We start from the raw sequence: 27,508 nt of genomic DNA, 5'->3' as shown, positions 1-27,508 counted from the left end.
TGCCAGCCAAGCAAAAAATGTTCAAATAACTTAAGGTGCAAACAATGGAAAGTAACAAAGTCTCAGCATTGTATGCAGTTAGCCATTAAATAAGAATTCTGAGCTAACACCATTGTTTGGAATGAGTTGGTGGCTTGTTTAATGCTGACATTGGACATTGCAACAGGAGAGAGTCAACTGCCAGCAAGGCCCAGCCCATGTCAAAGCATCATTTGTTCAGCTGCTGGTCATTGGATTGGGAAAATCCCCAAGGGTTGTTCGATCTCATCAGCTCCAGCAAGAACCAGAAATCAACTGTGGGAAGTCAGGGGGAGAAAAAATATGTTTCATAATACAGATGTGAAAAATCTTTTTTGCCATAATTAACCTTAAATTGAAATGACCAAAACATGAATCTAATATAAAACCTGTCATGGCAGAAGTACCTAATATCAAGGCTTCAATGGAACACTGGTCAAATTTACTTTCTGGTTTTTGTTTTATTTTTCCTAGTGATACTATTAATGTTGTTGCTTCGGATCACCGTCCATTTACCATCAAGCAAAAAGCTATCGGAAAAGAGGATTTTACCAAAATTCCTCACGGTATTTCTGGAGTGCAAGACCGAATGACCGTTATCTGGGAGAAAGGAGTGGTATGTTTGACATTACTAGAACCTTTTTTTAATGTTGATTACTATTATAGCTACATTACAGAGTCAAACATGAATTTTGGCTATTAAAAATTTGTAAATTGTGGAATGTGGACCTCTCAATTCTGAGCTGTTGCAGTTGTTATAGTTATTTTATTTTCCTTATTAACTTTTTCTTATGAACTTGTGTCCCTCAAGATGAGAGGTTGCCAATAGTGTGGAATAGAATGTTTGATTTTTTTTCTCTCCATTCCATCCACCTTTGAACCAATATCAGCAATTAGATGCTGGCTGATATACCCTCTAAGCTGTCAACTAAGGCCTCTTAACAAATATAAGAAAAGCATCCCTGCTATAATTGTGTCTTTTCCATTTCTCACATTCTTCTGGAATTTCTGAAGAAGACCTTCTTGAGTTGTGCTGAGTTTATAGGCAACCTGATTGAAACTGTGCAAAGGCAATTCACTTAACAGATAGCAGAGAAAAAAGACTGCACCTCCCACCCCAAATCAATCTAGGTTTGATTCAAACTTAGTACCCAGATATGGGGAAAAAAACTGTGTTCTATCTCACTTAGGTTACCTTTCCTTTTCCTTTAGAACCCTCCCGACTGAACTTCCAGTTTAAAAAAAAATCATGTTTTAAGAGTTCTACTACTTTCTTAAAATTGTGTTGTGCTCTTTGTCTTCCTAAAAAGGCAGCTGTATTATTAGTAAGTGTTCTTCCCTGTCAATATTATTTTGGTTTATTTAACTGGGGGAAAGTGAATAATTTTGTGTGCCCTAACATTCCAATATGATGTGATACTGACACTTCCCTATTCCACTTTATCAGTTTAATTGACAACCATTCCTGTTAGAGGTAAGCAATTGAAAGCACTCTTCTGTTACAGCTCGATGCTAATTATTTTTCTTGGTTTGTATGTATGAGGATTGCTCAGGTGATGCATTTAGTCACCACAAGGGGAAAATCATTTTGGGCTGCTGCTCCATTAAGAATTGTCACCAAGCTGTCTGTGCTCAGAGCTTATTCAAGGTCAAGTACCATCTCCAGTTTCTGCACTACTTCAGTTTACTCTGATTGGGGCAGATTTTCCTGTCTTGTACCTGGGCATACTGGATCACCTGGGTGCAGCACAAAGAGGAAAATTGAGCAAGCAGGAGTATGCCATTCAGCCCCTCGTGCCTGCTTCGCCATTCAATGGCTGATCTGAACCTCAACTCCCTTTACCCGCCTTAGCTCCATATCCCTTGACACCCTTACCTAAAAATAAGCTGTCAATCTCAGTCTTGAAAGCTCAAATTGTCCCAGCATCCACAGGCTTTTGGGACAGAGAATTCCAGATTTCCATTGCCCTTTCTGTGAAAAAGTGCTTCCTGATTTCCCTCCGAAATGGCCTAGCTCTAATTTAAAGATTATTTCCCCTCGTTCTTGATTCTCCCATCAGAGGAAATAGTTTCTTTATGTACCCTATTGAATTCTTTTAACATTTTAAACACTTCGATTAGATCACCCCTCAACCTTCTAAACTCAAGGCATACAACCCAAATTTATACAATCTGTCCTCATAATTTAACCATTTAAGCCCCAGTATCATTCTGGTGAATCTGCGGTCAATATATATGAGGTGCTGTGCCCAAAACTAAACACAATACTCCAGATGGAATCTGACCAAGGCTCTATACAGCTGAAGCATAACTTTTTCCACTTTGTAATCCAGCCCCCTTGAGATCAAGGCCACCATTCCATTAGCCTTTTTGGACCTGTTTACTAGCTTTAAATGATTTGTGTACTTAGACTCCCAAATTTCTTTGCTCCTCGACAACTCCTAGTTTCTTACCATTTAGAAAATACTCCAATTTATCTTCCTTAGGTCCAAACTGGATGACCTCACACTTGCCCACATTAAACTCCATCTGCCATAGTTTTGCCCACTCATTTAATCTCTATGCCCCTTTGCAACTTCCTGCTCCCATCTGCACTACTTACTGTCCCTCCAAATTTAATGTCATCTGCAAATTTGGATATACAACTCTCTATTCCTTCATCTACGTCATTAATAAATATGGTGAAAAGTTGAGGCCCCATAACTTATCCATGGGGAACACCACTTGGCACATCCTGCCAATTTGAGTACATACCCGTAATCCCCACTTTCTGTCTCCTACCTCCCAACCAATTTCCGACACAAGTGAAAAGGCGGCCTCCAATTACTGTGCTTGCGTTTTTACCTTCTGGAAGTCCATATAGATAACATCCATCGTCACTCCTTTGTCTACCTCCTCAAATCGTTCAAAGACATTAGTCAGACATGACTTACCTTTAACAAAGCCAGGCTGGCCCTGTCTGATCAGCTCGTATTTGCTCAAATGCTCAGTGACTCTATCCTTAATGACAGATTCCAGCAGCTTCCCCACAGACGTTAAATCTCTCATGTCAGGAAGCCCTCACAATTTTACGTCTGTTTAAATTAATGAGCAGAAAATTGGGCAGGCTCGCTTATGAGCTCGTGATCCTCCTTGCCCAATTTTCCTTTGGGCTGGGCCTAGGAACATAAGAAAAGGAGCAGGAGTAGGCCATACGGCCCCTCGCGCCTGCTCCGCCATTCAATCAGATCATGGCTGATCATCAACCTCAACTTCACTTTCCTGCCCGATCCCCATATCCCTTGATTCCCCTAGAGTCCAAAAATTTATCTAAGCGATCCAATGAGCTCAGGAACAGGAAAATCTTCGTCATTGTGTTTGGGATTGATGAATAAAGGTGATGGTTTACCTACCTTGTATATGGTCTTTCTCATTTGTCAGTTTGAATTACAGTCTTTACATTCAATGAACAATCTCAAAGAATATTACATATATTTCAATTGACACAGCAGCCACAGTCTTTTGGGGGCGAGAGTTCCAGATTTCTGCTACCCTTTATGTGAAAAAGTGCTACCTGATTTCACTCCAAACTGGCCTAGCTGTAATTTTAAGATTATGCCCTCTTGCTCTGGAGTCCCCACCACAGGAAATAGTTTTTTGGTGTCTACTCTATCGAATCGTTTAATCCTTTTAAAGACCTCTATTTGATCACCCCTCAACCATCTCAACTCAAGGGAATACAAACCAAGTTTATTTAACCTGTCCTAATAATTTAACCTTTTAAGCTGATCCCTACTGGGAAGTCTGCATATGTAGGTATTGGGTGAGGACAGCAAAGCCTTCCACAATCAAAGTCTGCAATTACTTGCTGTCAGGGATGGCTTCTTGGGTCGGAGGTCTGTCAGTCCGTGTCAAACCATACCTAGGCAAGAGTTAAGAACATAAGAAATAGAAGCAGGAGTCGGCCTTACGGCCCCTCGAGGCTGCTGTGCCATTCAATAAGATCATGGCTGATCTTTGGCCTCAACTCCACTTTCCCGCCCGATCCCCATATCCCTTAAATCCCTTAGAGTCCAAAAATCTATTGATCTCAGCCTTGAATATACTCAACGACTCAGCATCCACAGCCCTCTGGGGGAGAGAATTCCAAAGATTCACAACCCTCAGAGTGATGAAAGTGCTCCTCTTCTCAGCCTTAAATGGCTGATCCCTTATCCTGAGACTATGCCCCCTGGATCTAGACTCTCCAGCCAGGGGAAACAGCCTCTCGGCATCAACCCTGTCAAGGCCCCTCAGAATCTATGCTTCAATGAGATCACCTCTCATTCTTCTAAACTCCAGAGAGTATAGGCCCATTCCACTTAATCTCTCCTCACAGGACAACCCTCTCATCCCAGGAATCAATCTAGTGAACCTTCATTGCACCCCCTCTAAGGCAAGTATATCATTCATTAGGTAAGGAGACCAAAACTGTACACAGTACTCTAGGTGTGGTCTCACCAAAGCCCTGTACAATTGCAGCAAGATTTCCTCACTCTTGTTCTCCGACTCCCTTGCAATAAAGGCCAACATACCGTTTGCCTTCCTAATTGACTGCTGTACCTGCATGTTAACTTTGTGTTTCGTATACAAGGACACCCAAATCGCTTCTGAACACCAACATTTAATAGTTTATCACAATTTTTAAAATATTCTGTTTTTCTGTTCTTCCTACTAAAGTGAATAACCTCGCATTGCCCCACATTATACTGCATCTGCCAGCTTCTGCCCACTCACTTAACCTGTCTGTATCCATTTTCAAACTCTTTTGGCTCAATTTTCACACCCGCAATCGGGTGCGTTCGTGGCGGGGGGGGCTGTGAAAATCCGGGATTCCCGGGGCGGCTGCGAAAATCCGGGTTTCTCAGTGACTCGCTGACATGCGCGCGCAGCCTCCGCATGTGGGACTCCCGCCGGCAATTAAAGCCGGCGGGGTGCCACTTAAAGTACTTAAACAGGTACTTCAGGTCGTTTACAGACCTGATTGACCTGATATTTTAGGAGGGATGGGATTTTGAAATTAACTGAGACTGTTTCCCACACTGGGGGAAACACTCCCAGTTGAAATGGACGTGTTGCAGCCATCAGCCTGTGGCAGCTGCAAAGGTCCATTTGACAGGTTGTGGGGGGGGGGGGGGCCGCGGGAGACCCTCACTCATTGCAGGAGGCCACTCTGTCACTTTGGACAAAGTTTGGCCTCCACCACCCTCCTCCTGACAATCAAATTCACCAACTTGCACACTTACCCCGGTGTCCAGACACATTTACCTACCTTGTGGACCCCTCAAACTTCCGGATGGGGGCCGCCGTAGTTGCAGTCATGACCTCCTCGGAGGGCGAACAGCATCACCAGCCTCGTCGGCCACGCCGTCCACCTCTGACACGTGGAGCTCCACAACACAGTGCTGTGACACATCCACCTGCACAGCAGGAGGGAGGGCATCCGCAGAGAGATGCGTCACAGAAGGCACTACCCTCACCACAGGGTCCACAGACCGAGGCTCAGCTTCCTGGACCTCTCTGAGCAGCAGTGCACATGGAGGCTCAGAGTCACTTGACATGTAGTCGTGGACATCTGCAGCCTCCTTCAAGCTGAGCTGCTCCCGGCTGGCCCGAGCACCATCTTCTTACCTGTCGCTGTCAAAGTCACCGCTGCCCTCAACAACTTCTCCTCCGCATCCTTTCAGGGTGCCACCGGGGACATCGCCGACGTCTCTCAGCCGTCTGCACAAAAGAGCCCTGCAAATACACCTACACCCACTCTGCAGTGACACAATGGGTGGCATCAAGTGTGCGTGTTCATGGTGAACCCGATGAAAGGGACCTATTCCACAAGCCAGTCAAGAATGGGCAAAACGTGGCAGTAGTGGTGATAATAATAATATTTATTGTGCATATGAAAGAAAACAAATATAAATAAAAAACATGACAAATCGTCAGACACTCTTGTGCATTCCCTTTGTGCTCACAAAACCTTCGCCTTGCGTTTCCGGGAACCCCTACGTGGTGCTACCCCTGTGGCTTCAGCAGAGGTAGTGGCAGGTTGCTCTTGAACTTGCCTTGACCGATGAGATGCTTTGGGCCGACGCCCTCTAGGTTTGGGTGCCCGTGAGGGCCCCTCTAGAGACTGCTCCACCTGCACCTGTGCAGGGGCAGACTCGGCCACCTGGAGAGGGGGCAGCATTGTGGGTACTGGTTGAGAGGGGGGCAACGGGTGAGACGTGGGAGCGCTTTGAGTGCCGTCCCCACTTCCATGTCCCCTTTCACCATCATCCCTCTCGTGGCCCAGGCTCACATCACTCCTTCCACCCTGCTGGATGGCAGTTTGGATGACTTGTGTGAGGCCTTGGAAGGCCACTTGTAAAGTATCTGTCAGCCTGTTTAAGGCGGCAGAATGTTGCTCACCCTGAATCTGAACGGCCGTTGTCCGGGCCTGAATGGACTCATTGTTGAGCCGTGCTTGATGCTCGAGGGAAGCTAACCTTTCCTCCATCGCAGACATTCCCACACCTACCCGCGATACTATCTGAGATGCCTTCACGTCCCTGCGACACTATCTCGGAGATACCTTCCTGTACCTGTGCCACCATTCCCTTCATGCAGGAGTTGGATTCCTCCATCCTCTGCGTGATTGTGGAGAGTGCACGTGGCACCTGTTCCAGTGCCTCAGCAATGTGCTGCTGCCTCTCAACGACTCTCCTTTTCACGGCTGACCCCCAGGGTTCAGCATCTGGGTCCAGCTGAGCAGAGCCTAGAGAAGAGTGCTCCCACCGACGCGGACTCTCCATGGCTGCCCCTGCCATCATGGTCTGCACGTGCTCACGTGCGTGGTGACTCACCATGTGCAAGCCCAACTAAGCGAGGACAGGGACCCACCGAGGTGTATGTATCTGCGCTGGTGGATGCATGGCTCAGATGTGAGGATGGACCCTCAGAGGCCGGCAGGTCCTCTGAGGAATCGCCCTCCATGGTCACGGCGCTCGCAGATGGCCCTGCAAGAGAACAGAAAGCAATATTAGGCATGTGGACAGATGTTGAGGTGCTGCAGATGCCAAGTGATGCTAAGATCATGAGTGCTGAGAGTAAGCTTTCTGTCACCAGCCGCTTGTGCAATCCCAGCCTCGGCATCCGCCACGGACAGGCACTCCAGCGTGCAGCTGATGTCCAATGCCTGCTGCTCCGCGTCCGTTAGGACCACCTGGTGTGGCAGGCCCCCTCCGGTCCGTGCCCTCTCCCGGGCGTTCTGGCATCTCTTCTCCTATCAAGGCAAAACACAGAGGCATGATTGAGTGATGGTTGCATGGTGAGCCGCTGCATGCATTGGTGTGGGTGGGGTTGAGCGTGAGGAAGATGCATGGGAGGGTGCGTGTGCAACATAGCCACGATATTGTATGAGGATTGGGTTGCATGGTAATGTTCGAATGGGGACAGGGCAGTGAGTACATGTAGGCAAGGTGAGGATGATGGTTGAGTGGATGTGAGGAGTGATGTGAGAGCGTTGTGGTGGCAGTGCAGAAGGGGTTGTGTGGTGGTGGAGGTGATGTGGAAGACGGAGAGTGGGAGAATGCGTAAGTATACTCACTTTGCCTGACCTGGTTAGGTCATTAAATCTTTTCCTGCACTGGATCCAGGTTCGTGGCACATTGCCGCAGCTGGTGACCTCCTCGGCCACCTCCAGCCAGGCCTTCTTCGTGGTGGAGGGAGGGCACTTCCTCCCATCAGATGGGAAAAAGATTTCCCTCCTCCTCACCCCATCCAGCAGCAGCTGGAGTGAGGAGTCTGAAAATCTTGGGGCAGCCTTCCCTCTGGCCTGCTCCATGGTTTAGCATTGGTTGTTTGCTGCAGGAGGAGCATTGGTGGACTGCCCCTTTAAATAGGCTCCTCCAGCTGACAGACCTTGCTGCGCGTGCGCAATCCGCCCGCCGCGCAGCTTACCAGCGGGAAACCCGGAAGCAAAGGTAAGTGGCTCCAATTAGCCTGCGATTGCGTGCGGAGCACACTGATTTCACCGGGCGCGTAACCCACGCGCCCAGTCGACCCCCCGCTGAGAACCCGCCGCCCTGCTAATATCGAGCCCTTTGTGTTCTCCTCACAGCTTACTTTCCCACCTAGCTTTGTATAGTCGGCAAACTTGCATACATTACACTCGGTCCCTTCATCTAAGTCATTAATATAGATTGTAAATAGCTGAGGCCCCAGTCCTGATCCTTGCGGCACTCCACTAGTAACAGCCTGCCAACCTGAAAATGCCCTGTTTATTCCTGCTCTTTGTTTTCTGTCCGTTAACCAATCCTATATCCATGCTAATATGTTACCCCCAACCCCATAAGCCCTTATCTTGTCTAACAATCTTTCTTGTGGCACCTTTTGAAAATTCAAATATAGTACATCCATTGGTTCCCCTTTATCTACCCTGCTAGTTACATCCTCAAAAAAACTCTAATAGATTTGTTAAACATGGTTTCCCTTTCATAAAACCATGTTGACTCTGCCTAATCATATTATGATTATCTAAGTGCCCCGTTACCACGTCCTTAATAATAGATTCCAGCATTTTCCTGATGACTGATGTCAGGCTAACTGGGCTGTAGGTCCCTGTTTTCTCTCTCCTTTCTTGAATAGCGGTCTTGCATTTGCTACCTTCCAATCCACTGGGACTGTTCTAGAATCTAGGGAATTTTGGAAGTTCACAACCAACGCATCCACTATCTCTGCAGCCACCACTTTGAGAATTCTAGGATGGAGGCCATCAGGTTCAGGGGATTTGTTGGCTTTTAGTCCAATTAATTTCTCCACTTCTTTTTCTTTACTAATATTCATTACTTTAAGTTCCTCACTCACAATAGACCCTTGGTTCCCCACTATTTCTGGTATGTTTTTTATGTCTTCTACTGTGAAGACAGGTACAAAATATTTGTTTAATATCTCTGCCATTTCCTTATTCCCCATTATAATTTCTCCTGTCTTAGCCTCTGCAGGACCCACGTTTACTTTCGCTACTCTCTTCTTTCTTACATACTTGCAGAAGCTCTTACAATCTTTTTTTAATATTTCTTGCTAGTTTACTCTCATATTCTGTTTTCTCCCTTTTCATCAGTTTTTTGATTATCCTTTGCTGGTTTCTAAAACTCTCCCAATCCTCAGGCTTACTACTCTTCTTGGTGACATTGTAAGCTGCTTCTTTTAATCAAATACTATCCTTAACTTCTTTAGTTAGCCACGGATGGATCACTTTCCCGTGGCATTTTTATTTCTCAATGGAATGTATATTCATTGAGAATTATGAAATCTTTCTTTAAATGTTCACCATTGCTTATCTACCATCATATCTTTTAATCTAATTTCCCAATCTACCTTAGTCAACTCGCCCCCTCATACCCACGTAATTGGTATTGTTTAAATTTAAGACTCTAGTTTCGGACTGAAGTACATCACTCTCAGAATTTCACATTGAGTTCATCATATTATGATCATTCTTCCCCAGAAGAGCCTTTACTATGAGATTACTAATTAACCCTGTCTCATTACATAAGACAAGATCTAAAATAGCCTCTTCCCTGATTGGTTCCACGACCTATTGTTCTAGGATACTGTCTCGAATGCATTCCATGAACTCGTCCTCCAAACCACTTTTGCCAATTTGATTTGTCCGGTCTATATGAAGATTAAAGTCCCCCACAATTATTGCATTACCTTTGTTACAAGCCCCTCTTATTTTTTGATTAATACTCTGTCCAACAGTATAACTACTGTTAGGGGGTCTATAAACTACTCCCACCAGTGTTTCCTGCCCCTTTGTTATTTCTTATCTCCACCCATACTGATTCTGCTTCCTGATCTTCCGAGCCAAGATCCTTCCTCACTACCGTCCTTATGTCATCCTTCATTATCAGGGCTAACCTTCTTTCTCCCTCCCCGCCGCCCCCCCCCCCCCCCCCACTCACTTTCCATTTTGTCTGTCTTTTCGAAAATTCAAGTACCCTGAAATATTTAGTTCCCAACCTTGGTCACCCTGCAACCGCGGCTCAGTAATGGCTACTAGATCAAACCCATTTATCTCTATTTGTGCTATTAATTCATCTATCTTTTTACAAATGCTTTGTGTATTCAGATAAAGCGCCTTCAGTTTTAACTTTTTGCAATTTTTCCCTGATTTGACCTTATTCACTGATGCATTATCACTGTTAAACTCTCTGTTCCTTCCTGTCACACTGCTTATCTTCACCCAAATCACCACACTGCTCTATGGCCTTGACTTTTCTCTTTAGATTTATAAATTTCCCCTCACTTGAACCCTTTCCTTTTTTAGTTTAAAGCCCTATCTACAGCCTAATTTATTCGATTCGCCAGGACACTTGCCCCATTCTGGTTTAAGTGGAACCCGTCCCAACGGAACAGCTCCCTCTTTCCTGGTGCCGATGCTCATGAATCGAAACACCTGTCTCCCACACCACTCTTTAAGCCACGCATTTAACACTCTGATCTGTTTGACCCTATGTCAATTTGTGCATGGCTCAGGTTGTAATCCAGAGATTATTACCTTTTGAGGTTCTGCTTATTAATTTGGACCCTATGTCCTCAAACTCCATCAGCAGAACCTCATTCCTAGTTGTACCTATGTCGTTGGTTCCTACGTGGACCGTGACAACTGGATTCTTCTCCTCATGCTCCAAATTCTTTTCCAGCCATGAGGAGATATCCATAACTCTGGCACCGGGCAGGCAATGCAGCCTTCGGGAATCCTGGTTGGGGCTGCAGAGAACGGTATCAATCCCCCTGACTATACTATCCCCCACCACTACCACATTCCCTTTCACACCCCCTACTTGTATGGCCTCCTGTACCAAGATGACGTGGTCAGTTGGCCCATCCTCCCTGCAGTCTTTGTTCTCATCCATACAGGTAGCAAGTACCTCATACCTGTTGGACAAGGTCAAAGGCTGAGGCTCTTCCATCACTGCATCCTAGGTCTTCACACCTGCCTGACTCGCAGTCACGTCCTCCTGTTCCTGACCACCTACCAAATCTAAACTACTACCTAACCAAAGGGGTGTGACTGCGTCCTGGATCAAAGTGTCCAGTTAACACTCTTCCTCCCGGATGTATTGCAATGTCTGCAGCTCGGACTCCAGCTCAACAACTTTGAGCTGAAGTTCTTCGAACTGCAGATGTGGTTGCTGGGGATCACGCTGCTCTCCACCAACTCCCACATGCTGCAGTTACGGCACACCACCTGCACTGCCATCCCTATCCAACCTTGTTTTATATATGTAATTAGTTAAATTTTTTATTCACTTGATATTTTTAGTTTTATTAACTAATTAGTTTATCTAGTTTAAGTTATTGATTTAATAAAGTAATAGTTATAGTTTCCTAGCTCTTGGTTTAAACTAAGATGGTTTAAACTAAGTTGTCATCTTCAGGATTTGATGGGATAAAAGATGGGAATATTCCTTCCTTTTTTGCTTCTGTTATGCACTCAGTCTCAATCATGCCTCGTCTGGTCAAGAATTGACGATGTGTACTGAATGACTGCCCAGGAGGGCAATGACCTACAAACATGTTGTGAACTTCTCAAGGACACTATGTCCCCAGCTGATTTGTACTCCCCCCCCCCCCCCCCCCCTCCGAAAAAGGAAAATCTTAACACATCTGTTGGATTAAGAATTTTGTTAGTTCTAAAGAACTAATTAATAGTTGGTGTCGCAATGAAGAATAGTTGTGGGCCTCTGCACTTCTCCATTAAAACATAATTACATCTCTGTTCTGGACTGTGCAGTTGAACAAATTGCCCAGAAACCAATGCTCCCATATCATCCATTTCTTTCCTTTTGCACACTGCTTCCCTCTTTGTCTTTTTGCTGCCCCCCACCCTTCTGTTTTCAGCTTTTTTTTGCTCTGGTTTTCATTTCTTTTTATGCAAACAAGTTTAACTAGACAAAAAAAACATGGAAACAATCAAACTGTTTTCTACATATCCCTTTGTGCATTCTCATTCCTTTAAATATTGGATTTTTCATTTTAAAATTTGTATTGTATTATTTACAACTTGCTGTTTACTCTCAAGTTGCCTCTCATTTTTACGTGTCTTTCTGGTTGATTTTGGTTTTTGGTAATTCCTTGCTGTCCCTTTGCAATTTGACTCCCAGTCTGTTTTGTTCCTTTCCTCTTCCACAAGTTGATGATTCATGCTGTATGTTTCCAGAGTTGACAGTAGTTGGGAGGAAGGGAAAAGTTGGAAAGAGCCATGTTGGAACATTCTCATATACCTTCTACTAGTTAGCCCAGTGGAGGTATATTGGCAAAGGCCTGGGAGCAGGTTGCTCATTAAACCAGTTGTTAGAAAATAAGATGTGTTGTGAGATCTAAGAGAGTGATGTAAATTTAATGCAACATAAAAATAAAAGGCTTTTCATTCTGCAGGTAAATGTTACTACAATTTGATATTTTCAGGTCGGTGGCAAAATGGACGAAAACTGTTTTGTTGCTGTGACTAGTTCAAATGCTGCAAAAATTTTCAATCTGTATCCCAAGAAAGGAAGAATTGTTCCAGGTGCTGATGCTGATATTGTTGTGTGGGATCCGGAATCTACAAGGTATGTATCTAGAACAATGTAAGTTTCTGATAAAAATGTAGTTAAGATTTTCATGTTACAAACTTTCGTAGAAACTGTCTGCAACACAGGTCAGCACCTGTGCTTGTGCCCATGAATGGAAGGCCAACCTGGCCCATAATACTATTGTTCCCAATCTCAAGTGATTTTGACAATCTCAACTGGTGTAGGGAGTGAAAATTTGTTGGTATGAAATAAAATCATAGAAATTTAGAGCACAGAAGGAGGCTATTCGGCCCATCGTGTCCGTGCAGACTGAAAAAGAGCTATCGTGCCTAATCCCACTTTCCAGCACTTGGTTCATAGCCCTGTAGGTTACAGCACTTCAAGTGCATATCCAAGTACTTTTTTAATGTGATGAGGGTTTCTGCCTCTACCACCCTTTCAGGCAGTGAGTTCCAGACCCCCACCACCCTCTGGTAAAAAAAATTCTCCTCAGTTCCCCTCTAATCCTTCTACCAATTACTTTAAATCTATGCCCCCTGGTTATTGACCTCTCTGCTAAGGGAAATAGGTCCTTCCTATCCACTCTATCTTGGCCCCTCATAATTTTATACACCTCAATTAAATCACCCCTCAGCCTCCTCTGTTCCAAAGAAAACAACCCCAGCCTATCCAATCTTTCCCCTTAGTTAAAATTCTCCAGTCCTGGCAACATCCTTGTAAATCTCCTCTGTACCCTCTCGCATGCAATCACGTCTCTCCTGTGATGCAGTGACCAGAACTGTATGCAGTACTCGAGCTGTGGCCTAATTAGTGTTTTATACAGTTCTAGCATAACCTCCCTGCTCTTATATTCTGTGCCTCGGCTAATAAAGGAAAGTATCCTGTATGCCTTCTTAACCATCTTATCTACCTGTCCTGCTACCTTCAGGGATCTGTTGCCATGCACTCCAAGGTCCCTCTGCACCTCTCGATATCCCCCAACTTATTGTGTATTCCCTTGCCTTGTTTGCCCTCCTCAAATGCATTACCTCACACTTCTTTGGATTGAAATCCATTTGCCACTTTTCTGCCCACTTGACCAGTCCATTGATATCTTCCTGCAGTCTTTTGCATTCCCCCTCACTATCAACCACACTGCTAATTTTTGTATCATCTGCAAACTTCTTAATCATGTCCCCTACATTTAAATCTAAATCATTAATATATACCACAAAAAGCAAGGGACCTAGTACTGAGCCCTGCGGAACCCCACTGGAAACAACCTTCCAGTCACAAAAACACCCATATTACCCTTTGCTTCCTGCCACTGAACCAATTTTGGATCCAACTTGCCACTTTCCCTTGGATCCCATGGGCTTTTACTTTTTTGACCAGTCTGCCATGTGGGACCTTGTCAAAAACCTTGCTAAAATCCACGTAGGCTGCATCAAACCCGCCACCCTCATCGACCCTCCTTGTTACCACCTCAAAAAATTCTATCAAGTTAGTCAGATGCGACCTTCCCTTAACAAATCCATGCTGGCTGTCCTTGATTAATCCGTACCTTTCTAAAGGATGATTAATACTGTCCCTCAGAATTGGTTCCAATAATTTGCCCACCACCGAGATTCGGCTGACCCGCCTGTAATTACTCGGTCTATTCCTTTCTCCCTTTTTAAACAACGGTACAACATTAGCAGTACTCCAATCCTCCTTCACCTCGCCTGAAGCTGGTGAGGATTGGAAAATGATGGTCAGAGCCTCTGCTATTTCCTCCCTTGCTTCTCTTAACAGCCTGGGATACATTTCATCCTTGCCTGGTGATTTATCTACTTTCAAGGATGCTAAACCCCTTAATACTTCCTCTCTCACGATGTTTATCCAATCCAATATTTCATAATCTTCCTTAACTACAATATTTGCATTGTCCCCTATTTTGTGAAGACAGATACAAAGTATTCATTAAGAACCATAACCACATCTGTTGCCTCCACACATAGGTTTCCTTTTTGGTCTCTAATAGGCCCTACTCTTCTCTTAGTTATCCTCTTATTCTTTATGTATTTACAAAACATCTTCGGGTTTTCCTTGATTTTACTTGCCAGTATTTTATCGTGCCCTCTCTTTGCTTTCCTAGTTTCCTTTTTAATTTCACTCCTGTACTTTCTTTACTCCTCAAGGCTTTCTGCAGTATTGAGTTCTCGGTATCTAACATAAGCTTCCCTTTTTTGCCTTATCCTCCCCTGTATGCTCCTTGACATCTAGATTTGGCAGTGGGGTTGTCATGATTTCTATACAAGGCCATTAGCTGAAGAGGGGCAGGGAGTCCCAAGATCAGAGCTTTTCACATCCCAGACTCAGTGGGACCCATTGTAGGATTAGGCTTATCATGGTGCCAAATGGCAGAAGTGCACCCCATCTGAGGGTCCAGACCGGAATTGTGGCTTGCACCCCCTGAAGAAAAATAGTTGTAATTTATTTTAATACAGGTATGAAGGGGGCAGCTGGGAGCACATTTTAAGTTCTGCAGGGGGGAGGAGGGCTGGCACCTCCGGAACTGGCAAGTTGCGACAGACTTTCTAGCATGTTGGTGGCAGAGGGGTTGTCCTAGGTGCGCCCCCAGTGGTGCAGGTGCTTGCCATTCACGTGCAAAACGGGAACCTACCTCAATCCTGCGAACTTCAGCAGGGTCAGGAACAAAGGCTCAAGTGGACATATCCCTTCTGGGTTGTTCCCCCCCCCCCCCCCACCCTCCACTTTTCTGGTGTGGATTTTCGGCCTCATTATGTTTAGCAAATCTGAGTTCATCGTGGGTTTCTCCATATTGGATATCCTGAAATAGGATTGGAGAAATGGTAATTCATGTATCAAAAAGTAAATAGTGTTGAGTTCTTCCTCTTCTTCCTATTGTCCCTTATCTCTTGTTCCCAGAGACAGCTACATCTTGGTATAAACTTTGACAAGGGGCCTTATCTCCCTTACAAAGTGTATTTCAGATCAGCTGATGCAGAATGGCATTAGCATTGAGATATATTTCCCTCAATCCTCCCCCACACACCTGAAACAAGTTCAAGCAAGACCTGTACTATAACCACAACAGTATGATCATTCATTATACACCAAAACACATGGGTATGTTAAAAGGCATAATAAAAGCTATAACAAAATAAAGAACTTGCATTTGAAAGCACTTCATGTCCTCAGAGCATCCCAAACTGCTTCACAGACAATCAGTTACATATAAAATGTGGTCACTGTTGTTTTGCAGGCAAATGTGGCAGCCAATTTACACAAACGGTATTCCCACAAACTGTAGTGAGGTGAATGACCAGCCAATCTGTCTTGTTGGTGTTGGCTGAAAGATGAATGTTGGCCGGGGCACCAGGCTCTTCTTCAAATAGTGCCATAGGACAGGATCTTTTGAACAGTTAGACAGAATCTTGGTTTAACCACTCATCTGAAAGATGGCTGTAATCCAGCAATCCCTCAGTACTGCACTGAAGTGTTAGTCTAGATTACGTGCTGAAATCCTGGAGCAGGCCATGAACCCACAACCTTCTGAATCAGCGGCATTTAGAAAACTGAATGAGAGAGTGTCAGCTCGGCTACTAATTGAGCCCGAGCTGACACTCTTTCTCATTCAGTCGTCTTTAACTATTGTACATGAGGTATAATTATCCCACCTGAGGTTCTATACAGTATTACAATAAAACAGAATTGTTTAACTATAGACCAAGATTACCTCCAGATACTCGGGTATATCAGTCGGTCCATATTTTATTCAGAGATTATAGATTTGAAAATTATAACTTTTTGCCTATAACGTTTTAATCTGTAATATATTTCAACAGTTTAACTCTGCATGTGTAGAAAGAATTAATTGATTGTTTCAGAACGATCTCTGTGAGCACGCAAGTACAGGGTGGTGATGTGAATCTTCATGAGAACATGCGCTGCCATGGTGTTCCATTGGTGACAATCAGCCGTGGGCGAGTTGTCTATGAAGATGGTATCTTTACTTGTGCTGAGGGGACAGGGAAGTTCTGTCCAATTCGACCCTTTTCGGAGTTTGTGTACAAGAAACTGATCCAGAGAGAAAAGGTAGAGTTGACTATACTTATGCTTTTCTCCACTTGTATGTAAAAATGTCCAAGAATTTTTCATCTGCTTGTTTCTAATCCTTTGAGATCATAACTCGGCTTTTGGAGGCAAGGAAAAAGAGAATAGTATGCCGTAATTTTATGGTTTTGATTAGATGTACAAGGTAACTGAATGATGACTTTGATATCCTTGTTGTATAATTTGAGTAACAGCGTAGTTTTAAGATCAACCTCAAATTAATAAAGAATAATCAATCCTGCTTGGATACATTGAAGCTGTAATATTCCCAGTGTCCTGCAATTTTCTCCTTTGACCGAGTCATGGCCATTTTACCAGTTATATTCCATCAAATGGTGCCTTGGCTATCCATCTAAAACAACAACAACTACTTGCGTTTATGGAGCACCTTCAACGTAGTAAAACATCCCAAGGCGCTTCACAGGAGCATTACCAAACAAAATTTCACACCGAGCCACATAAGGAGGTATCAGCACAGATGTCCAAAAGCTTGGTCAAAGTGTTAGCTTTTAAGGAGCTTCTTAAAGAAGGAGAGAGAGGTGGAGGGGTTTAGGGAGGGAATTCCAGAGTTTAGGGCCTAGGCAGCTGAAGGCACGACCGCCCAATGGTGGAGCAATTAAAATCAGGGATGCGCAAGAGGCCAGAATTGGAGGAGCGCAGAGATCTTGGAGAGTTGTGGGGTTGGAGGAGGTTAGAGATAGGGAGGGGCGAGGCCATGGAGGGATTTGAAAACAAGGATGAGAATTTTGAAATCAAGGTGTAGCAGGTCCGGGAGCCAATTTAGGCCAGTGAGCATAGGGGTGATGGGAGAACGGGACTTGGTGTGAGTTTGGATACGGGCAGCAGAATTTTGGATGAGCTCAAGCTTATGGAGGGTGGAAGATGGGAGGCCAGCCAGGAGAGTATTGGAATAGTCCAGTCTAAAGGTAACAAAGGCATGGATGAGGGTTTCAGCAGCTGATGAGCTGAGGCAGGGGCGGAGACAGGTGATGTTATGGAGGTGGAAGTAGGCAGTCTTGGTGATGGAGCGGATATGTGGTCGGAAGCTCATCTCTGGGTCAAAGAGGACACCAAAGTTACAAATGGGTCTGGTTCAACCTCAGACAATGGTCAGGGACGGGGATGGAGTTGGTGGCTAGGGAATGGAGTTTGCAGCGGGAAACAAAGACAATGGCTTTCCAATATTAGACGAAATTTTTGCTCATCCATTACTGGATGTCAGACAGGCAATGTGACAAATGAGAGACGGTGGAGGGGCCGAGTATATTTTTTAAAAATTAGATTTCAGCTACTCTGCTGATTTTGACACCGACACCTACACATACAATCATAAACCAGATCAAGTTTTTTAATTCTCCTCCAATCTTAATACTAAATCTATTGCTAAGCATTTCAGGTCACTATTTTGTGGCAGTGTCTTGGTCTTTATTCGTTTTGATATGTACTAGTGGATCTCTATGACATTGCACACAGTTAAGTTGTGGGATACAACCTCCCTCAACTGCTTCTGCCATATTCATGTTGTTGATTTTCTCATCTTCTCTTCTACTTGACTATTCTCTTCTCTAGACTTGACCATTCCATTGCTCTTCTGGCTGGCCTCCCATCTTCCACCCTCCATAAACTCGAACTTATCCAAAACTCTGCTGCCCGTATCCTAACTCACACCAAGTCCTGTTCACCCATCACCCCTACAACCTTTCAAGATCTCTGCGCTCCTCCAATTCTAGCCTCTAGTGCATCCCTGTTTTTAATCGCTCCACCATTGGCAGCCATGCCTTCAGCTGCCTAGGCCCCAAACTCCAGCATTCCCTCCCTAAAACTCTCCACCTCTCTATCTCACTCTCTTCTTTTAAGACACTCCTTAAAACCTACCTCTTTCACCTATCCTAATATCCACTTATGTGGCTCGTTGTCAAGTTTTGTTTGATATCGCTCCTGTGAAGTGTATTGGGACGTTTTACTACGTTAAAGGCACTATAGAAATGCAAGTTGTTGTTGCTTCTCTTTTTGTAGGATGCTGGGTGAAGGGGGAGATCCAGCAAGTGGTGTAGGCAGGTGGGTTGGGTGTTTTTTGGGCTGCAGGTCACAGATGGTGGGCAGGAGGCAGAATGAGGGAGGGATTGAGGCTTGGGGCTGCATTTTCCGAGAGCAAATGCAAGGTCCCCACTGGGCGGGGAACCAGCTAGGAATGGAAGTTAGTAGGAGCGATAGGGAAATAGTGAGGGGTTGGAAGGCATAGATGTGTGGAGTGTGAATGTGCGGTATGTGGCAGGAAGGATAAAGACAAGACGAGGGGTGGGAAGGCACGGGTGCATGGGGTGGGAAGCAGTAAGTGGGAAAGGCTGAAGAACAGGAAGACATGGGGGTGGGGGTGGGGGTGGGGCAGCAGGAAAGAGCAGAAGGCTTAAATTCTCCACCAGCTTCAGGCTCAGGGATGCTGTTTTGTTTAAATGTTTTATAGTTTAAATAACCGAGGCCTCTTCGAAGTGGTAGAGAAGTCCTTAAGGAAAACCTTGCCTTATATTAAAAACAATATCCCTGGCTCTTACTGGAATGAACATTTGAAGTGCAGAGGCGGCAAGGAGAGCCTAAGCCTCAGCAAACTGCGGCTAAAGTCACAAAGACCATGCAGCAGTGGTGGGTAGAAGCTGTGGTTCTGGCGACAGAGGGCAGCACAACAGGTGGGGCGTTAGCTTGTGGGGGTGGCAGGTGGCACAGGCCCTGTATGGGAGCTAGAGGCAGCAGCAAAGGGCACCTGAAGCCACAAAGATTCCTATGAGGGGTAGGAGTCACCAGTACCTCATGGGGAGCTGTGTGCCCAAGGGTCTTGCAGGAAAGCCAGAAACAGATATGTTATAAGATAGTAAAGGAGGTGGGTGAATGGGGAAGGTGAGCCCCCTTGGGCACCCAAACAAGTTGTGAGGAGGTGTTGGCTGGAGCCCAGAGGAAAGACGTGCCGGGTGGGATTTTAAATTGTAAACATCAAATTATAGAATTTTATAGCACAGAAGGAGACCATTTGGCCTATTGCACCTGTGCTGACTCTGAAAGTGCTCTCTACTTGGTCCCATACCCTTTCCTCAAATCCTTTTACATTTTTTATTTTTCAAATATTTATCCATTATTTTAATGGTTATTACGGATTCTACTTTCATCACTGTTTCTGGTAGGACATTCCATGTCCTAACAACCCTCTGTGCAAAGAAAATTCTCCTAACGCCTTGTTTGTTGAATATTAACGAGTAAAGATTAAAGCAAAGATATTGGATTAATTTTAAGAAAGAAAAACGTTCCTGACTTGGGGGGAAAGAAAAATCACAAAAAAAACAATGAAGAAACAAAATCTTTTGGGGGAACCTGGATGACATGTATTGGGTATTGCTCACCATTCAAGAGATTCAAAAAGAACCATGTGACTCTATCTCTATTTCATTGAACTTAAATTCTTTTTGTGTCTTTGTCTTCCATAAGTTTTTGTGTGTGTATTTATTTAACTCTTTTTTTCTCTTTCTTTTGAGCTTTCACTTGCTTGCTCTCATTTTGTCTTTGTGTCTCTCTCTCTCTCTCTCTTGCATGTATCACTCACACCACTTCCCTTATATATGCAAAAGCAGAATTCCGGCATTACTTAGGGCCACAAAGCAGCTACACCATGAGCACAAATAGCAGTCTCACAGCCAAACACCTGCTAGATGTTAGTCCACCTTGGGGCAAAAGTTAGGTGCATTTGCAACAGGAATTGGGCAATATTGTACGGTGTTCAAATTTGTTTTACCAATCATTTATTCCTCTGTTTGTTTTGTTATAAATTGTATTATTTAACTTGCATGTAGGCAGGCCAAAAAATGTTCCGAGGATTTTCAAAGTGATTTCATTGGTTCGCCTTATTGGTCATTCAGAATGCTTTGATTTAATACATCCTTACTGGTTGTTAATTGAAATTTTATCTACCTGCTTTGTTATGTTGCATATGTATCCAGGTGATTGGTAACTGTTTGATTGAACTTTGTAAATCAGATGAGGGAAGGCAATACTTAGCATAGCACCTGAGAGGCTTGAGGAGATGTCTGAAGCGTGATGGACAACACACATAACCAACATAGGTGTGTGTGTCCATAGATAGGGTGGGGCAACAGCCTTGCAGTATGCTGGAATTGAATAGAATGATTTTATGCCTGTGATTTCACATATGGTGAGTTCCTGATCTCAACTGCAATGATGTGCCAAGTGAAAGCCAGCTACTTTTGCACATGTAAAGAAAAAATAAGAGGGTTTCCAACTATAGGCAGCACTCTCATACTGGTGATTAGCTGCATAATACAATTTAGAGGTTTGGAAGCAGCTTCCCCTCTTGGCCTTGTTGGGGACATAGCGCAAGACAGCAGGGGAAATATGAAATGCACTTTTCTCTAAAACTCATAGTGAGTTGTTCATCTCAGTTGAGTAATCTGGGAAAGGCACTGAGTAAGGCAAGGTGTTTCAGAGGATGAGACAATCCACCCAGTTGTACTGTTCTTCCTAAGCAAGTTGTTCAAGTGCATCTTTGGCAGAGGCCTGGGGAGCATGTTTTCAATTTGACTCTATGGAGGGAAATTACAGGTGGCCAAGAGGGGAGGAAATTACTTCCAAAAGGGAAAGTGGATGTGCAACTGCTAGAATCCTTAATGCTATTTGACTTGAGTTTTTAAAAATACAATAATTTGGATAGGAATGTGAAAATTAAAACAGATTTCCTATAAGGTTATTGAAATGATCCTGGAATGTCGGGATAGCTCTCGCCAGTTTTTCAGCCAAGTTGCAGTGGTAATGACAATCCTTAAGTCTACATTTATGCATGTCCCCAATTAAGCTTTCTGTAGCTCAAAGTAATGGTTCATGTTGGCAAATTTGATGGAACAGAAAACCTCACCAATTTAAGTTAAATATGTTACAAATGATACCTCTGGTTTGGTTATTGGGATGCTTGAATTAATAAGTAGATACTATTGTTGGAATCTGTGGCATCCTTGTTACAGCGCCATTTAATGGTTGCAGTGTATGTATGCACTCTTAGATTTACACAATAATAAAAGGTGTCAATTGAGCTGGATGATTGAACTGAAAAATTGACGTTTGTGACTCATCATTTTCCTTCCTGCACACCCTGTGCCCATGATCATTCCCTCCTTTCTCAGTTGCTTTGAATGCACTAGTACATGGAGAGGGTGCAGAAGAGAGTCATGTTTGAGGGGCTTTAATAATTAGTTGAGACCAGAGAAACTGGGGCTCCTTTCATTCGAATAAAGAAGGCTAAGTGAAAATGTGATAGAGGTGTTCAAAATTGAGAGGTTTTGCTGATGTAAATAGGACAAAACTATTTGCACTGGTCAGTAAATCAATGACTAGAAGGCATAAATTTAAGATCATCACTAAAAAACCAAAGGAAGATGTTAGGAGAATTATTTTTATACAGAGGGTTGTTAGGATATGGAGTGTCCTACCAGAAACAAAGTCCATAATAGTTTATAAAAGGGAAGTAGATAAATATTTGTAAAGGAACACTTCAAAAGGCTATGAGGAAAGGGCAGGGGAATGGGACGCATGGGGGTGATGGACTGAAATGGCCTCCTCCTGTGCTGTAATATTCTATGATTCGTAATGAAGTGCTGCTTTTTCCTGTCTCAGCAGGAGATTCAAGGAGAACTGTTGCAAGGCTGCGAAAGCCCGAATTCTTAAGTGACCACAGTCTGTATGTTGCTGTGTTAGGGTGTCATTAGGTGGAAACATAGAAACATAAAAACATAGAAAATAGGAGCAGGAGTCGGCCATTAGGCACTTCCAGCCTGCTTCGCCATTCACTATGATCATGGCTGATCCTCTATCTCAATACCATATTCCCGCTCTCTCCCCATACCCCTTGATGCCTTTTGTGTCTAGAAATTTATCTAGCTCCTTAAATATATTCAGTGACTTGGCCTCCACAGCCTTCTGTGGTAGAGAATTCCACAGGTTCACCACCCTCTGAGTGAAGAAATTTCTCCTTATCTCAGTCCTGAATGTCCTACCCCGTATCCTAAGACTGTGACCCCTCGTTTTGGACCCCCCAGCCAGGGGAAACATCCTCCCTGCATCCAATCTGTCTAGCCCTGTCAGAATTTTACATGCTTCAATGAGAATACAGGCCGAGCCACCCAATCTCTCCTCGTACAACAGTCGTGCCATCCCAGGAATCAGTCTGGTGAACCTTTGCTGCACTCCCTCTATGGCAAGTATATCCTTTCTCAGGTAAGGAGACCAAAACTGCACACTGAAGGAGTTGCTTTAATGACCCATCGAAACACTCCAGTTGTCAGCCGACACTGCCGTCAAATCCTGCCTTTGTGGAGAATTTCAGTTTCATTGAGATGCAAGGATTGTGCTCAGAGAATTTTTCTTTCTATGAACCCAACATTTAGGGATCATTGCAGTTCAAAACTGCCTGTAGACTTCCGTAGCAATGTGGGAGACTACATATTTGACAAAAACACCTTGGGGGAAGCAACTCAAGTGACATCTAAGATTAGAATATTGCACAAGTCCAAGCTCTGAGTGCACCACTGTAACTTTCTTGTTTCTCCTTTCTACGATCCTGGTGCCTCTCTCGTGTGACTACATTTTTTTTTTGTACCTGTTAACTGAGTTAAAACGAACAACATTTGTTACTGTTGCGATCACTGCAAAGGATCATAAGAATAATTTTCCTCCAATACTGGTTACAGTTATAATAAAAATGCACAAGAGCTTTGTATTGCATTTGTAAGTCAACGCTCCTAACTTAGCAGCCCTCGATTTGGGATGATAATTAAAGCATGCTTTCCTTTACAGGAAATCTAATATATAAAATCCTGTTTAGAAACCACTTTAAACTAAGGTTGCAGTTTATGATATTGGAATAGTGTATATGAATTTGATGTAGTTTCACAACATAATAATTGTGTGGTAGCAATTAATTACTGTTATTAAACTAAATCGAGCAAGATATATCACTTTGTCCAGCATGGTTTTCTCTCTGAATATGATGTACCAAATTTATCTTTTGCGGGTTGTTTGGAAAATGCGGTTGCACGTGAATGGAATTGTGTAAGATACCATATTTAGTACAAAATAAAGGTTGGAACAATGTGATCAATTTGAAGATTTATTTAAATGCTGTAACTTTACACATAACCTTGCAAAATACTTGACTAATTTTTGAGAAAATGCAATTGATAAGTACAATGTGAATGTTTTAAGTAAGGAATATGGGTTTATAAGGAATGTCAAGACATTAAATTGTATCCACTGTCACCGCACATTTAGTTCCATATCTTGTCTATGTTGCTACAAAAGAATAGAGAGGAAGGTGGCTGCATTCCAACAGGGAAAAAAAATAGGAAGAATCCAAAGCCTGGTAACGACTCCAGGTAGTGCTAGTGCATGTCCTTGCAGTGTGTTATAAAATAACATCTGCAGAGATCTGAGAATAGATGATCTTTCTGCCCTCTTAGCCAGGAAATTAAGGGGGAGGATAAAGTCCATTTTAAAATTTGCTCAATTCCAGCAAAGAATGTTTTTGCATGCGTGTAACAGAATCAACTATTAAAATGCAACAAAAACTGTATTGAGAAGAATTTCGAAGTATGACTGTTGGAAGCATTACGAACTACTTGGCTGATGTGGTTTTCAGTGATTGTTGCAGGGAATGTAACCCAGTGTTAAGACGTCACTGTAATTTTCTTTAGAGTCTGACTGCAAAGCCTGTGGATCGTGCCCCATACATAGGTGATGTGGCAGTGGTGCTTAATGTAGGAAAGGAGATGCCAGCTCATCCAGACAACTTAACCCGATCTGCGACACGCCACGGTGGATTGAGGGATTTACATGAATCCAGCTTCAGCTTATCAGGTAAGACTTAACAGAATCTTATGGACTTTACAAATTTCTACGGTTTAACTATAGATAACTGACATTTATTAAACCACTTTAGTTGGGTGTGTGTTTAAAGTTCTTGAAGACTGCCAAAATTTAATCTGGTGAGCAATCAGAAGCAATGGCTGTGATTTCCATAGGGCATTGTCAATAGAATGTTATGCACTCCTTTGGTGGTAGGGAGTGGCATTGGTCGAGATCAGAAAGCAGTTGTGTACCCACTCTCATGGCCTTAAATATTGTGTAGTATAGAAAAGGCTAAGATGGGATATGAAAGCAAAATGGTTTTTAAATGGGAGTCAAAAATAAATTGAGTTTGCCATTTCCCATTATCACAGCTTCAACAATATTCTCGGTTACTTGCCTTTTGTTTTACTTCATGCAACATTCCTGGGAATGTGCATAATAATTAATGCAACTGAACAACCATGTGAATCATTAAATGTCCATAGATCTCAGTCTGATGTTCTATGGACCTTTCTAATGTGTTAGACTCTCATAACCTGCTTCTACTTGAGAATACTGACCACTCCTGAAGTTGTTATGTTGGTTAAACATAACCACAATTTTCCTAAATTAATTATGTAGTAATATCTTAACATGCTTTCAATAGATTTGTAACTATTCTATCTCCTGTGGAGTGTGGTTCTATGGATAATGGGGAAAATAGTTGGTAATTTTTTGATTTTACGTAACATTGATCTAGCTGTATATTATAATATCTTTTAACTTGTATCATTTTGTAAATTTTTTCAGTAATCTTAATATTTCCCTTTCGTATTTTGTTGGGGCGTGCAGTTTCATATACATTGCTATTCATTCTGTTTTTTGTAGGATCCCAAGTTGATGATCACCTGCCAAAGCGACCTGTATCCAGAGTTCTGGCTCCACCTGGTGGCCATTCTAATGGCATCTGGTGAAAGAATAGCAGGGTATCTCGGTGCTGCCAACTTTTACCACCAAATGAAAGCAGAATATGAATGAATTAGACCCACCACACACTGGAGCTAACTACATCAGCCTCAGCAACACTGTATCCATGTCATATGAATGAACGGACAAGCAACTTTTTGGTTATTTTAAGACTTTTTGCGGGTTGTATGAGAATGTTACATCAACACTTAAGGAAGTTGGTCATATCTGAAAGTTGACTAATGTCACAAATTGTAAATCCATTACTTTAGACCGTATGTTAGGTTCTGCTGCTGCAAGTGCAGAATCTTTGTAATTCTGCCACAATAAATTGTACACCAGTCAGTGAAATGTATTGTAGTCTGTGCATGATGCAAGCTGACTTCATACACCCAAATATTAACTGTTCACCTCAAAATATATGAACACTTAAAATTTTAAATGACAATGTTTATAAATAAAAAATATATCAAATACTTATTCATTTCTGATGCCTGCACACAAGTTGTACAATAATTTAAGTTAACTCATGGTTTATATACCAGTGGTTTATGCTGCTGTCAGGACAAAATTGTCTTTTTTTTGTAAACTGATAATTACTGGTGTGCCGTGTTTCCTTTAACTTTTATGCTGATTTTGGGCAGTTTCACTGTGCAAGATCTCTAAATCAACACTGGAAAGGCCACGAAAAATTGGAGCAAAACCCAATTAAAATCTTTTAGTAAGTTGCAAATTGTTTATTACATAAATGCATGCCACTTATGAGTTATGTGGTTGTCACCACTTAGTTTCTTTTGGATAAGTTACCAAACCCTGGTGTGAGTCCTCTGCTGAAATATATTGTGGTCTTTTGAGCGATTTAGGATGTGATTATTTGCTTTATTGCTGTACTGGTCCTTTTGAAGTTTTTTGCATTTTGCTGTGTGAAGTTAAAGAAGCTATGTTTCTTGCACTTCTATAGAAAACTGTTGTATGCCAGCCAGCAACCAGTCCTCCTAGAGCCTGATTTCTATGTCACAAATAAATCCAATAAGGAATTCAGGAGAAACTTCTTTACCCAAGATTGGTGAAAATGTGGAATGTGCTACCACATGGAGTAGTTGAGGCAAATAGCATAGATGCATTTAAGGGGAAGCTAGATATATACATGAGGGAGAAAGGTATAAAAGGAAATGTTGATCGGATAAGATCTAACTGGATAAGATAAGGCCTAACTGGTCTATGCTGGTGTTTATGCTCCACACGAGGAGGCTCGTGTGGAGCATAAACACCAGCATAGACCAGTTAGGCCTTATGGCCTGTTTCTATGCTATAAAATTCTAAGTAACAAAGTCCCTAAATACATCTGTGGCCACCAAGTTCATTGTGAAGTTTTGTAGTATACAAATTCTTGAGAAGTATTTGCAATGGGTGTTGGTCTTTGACCTTCCTGAGATGCAGTTAGTGTGCATGTGTTGATGTGGTCGGAAACATCATGCATATACAGTGATAACATCATGGGCTTCTCTAATCATTTCAAAACTCCGGCAACATACAAGATGATGTAACTCCTTTAACGTGTATTTAGTGTCTTTTTCGAAATTGTCATGATATTTGGCTGGCTAAAAAATATCTTTTTTAATTTGATAATTCAAGAAATGTGAAATTAGTGAAATCTTTTTACCTAAAAATTCAATTTCTAAGAAAAATGCCACGGTCAATGGTGCCCCATCATGTAATTATAGATATCCCAAAGATAATTTTAAACAATTATTGTGTTATAACCAAACTGTGTTGTCTATTGCACTTGTATTTAGTGTTGGTCCAAACTATTAAAAGTGCAGGCTTCCTGAAGTACACAAATTAGATTAATGTATTTTTAAGGATGCTACTGCATTCTATTGAAAAATACACATTTAGACAAAAGGATCTGATTTTAGTATAATTTTAAATGCAGTTAAAAGTAGCGCCACATAATAAAACAAAAAGCTGTA

General features: G+C 42.9%; 1 protein-coding gene across 1 annotated transcript in view; it reads left to right on the top strand.

The window, feature by feature from the left end:
- Positions 1–26,725, top strand: part of dpysl5b (dihydropyrimidinase like 5b) — a 73,861-nt gene extending 47,136 nt beyond the window's left edge. Inside the window, exons 8-12 of the mRNA XM_067984378.1 lie at positions 493–634; positions 12,490–12,632; positions 16,469–16,676; positions 24,437–24,599; positions 25,458–26,725. Coding sequence (XP_067840479.1) covers positions 493–634; positions 12,490–12,632; positions 16,469–16,676; positions 24,437–24,599; positions 25,458–25,543 — 742 coding nt within the window. The 3' untranslated portion in view covers positions 25,544–26,725. The remainder of the gene's footprint in view (positions 1–492; positions 635–12,489; positions 12,633–16,468; positions 16,677–24,436; positions 24,600–25,457) is intronic.
- The last annotated feature ends 783 nt before the right edge of the window (positions 26,726–27,508 follow it).

Source organism: Heptranchias perlo, chromosome 5, assembly GCF_035084215.1.
Source record: "Heptranchias perlo isolate sHepPer1 chromosome 5, sHepPer1.hap1, whole genome shotgun sequence".
Classification (NCBI taxonomy): domain Eukaryota; kingdom Metazoa; phylum Chordata; class Chondrichthyes; order Hexanchiformes; family Hexanchidae; genus Heptranchias; species Heptranchias perlo.
This window is presented reverse-complemented; position numbering and strand designations above follow the sequence as displayed.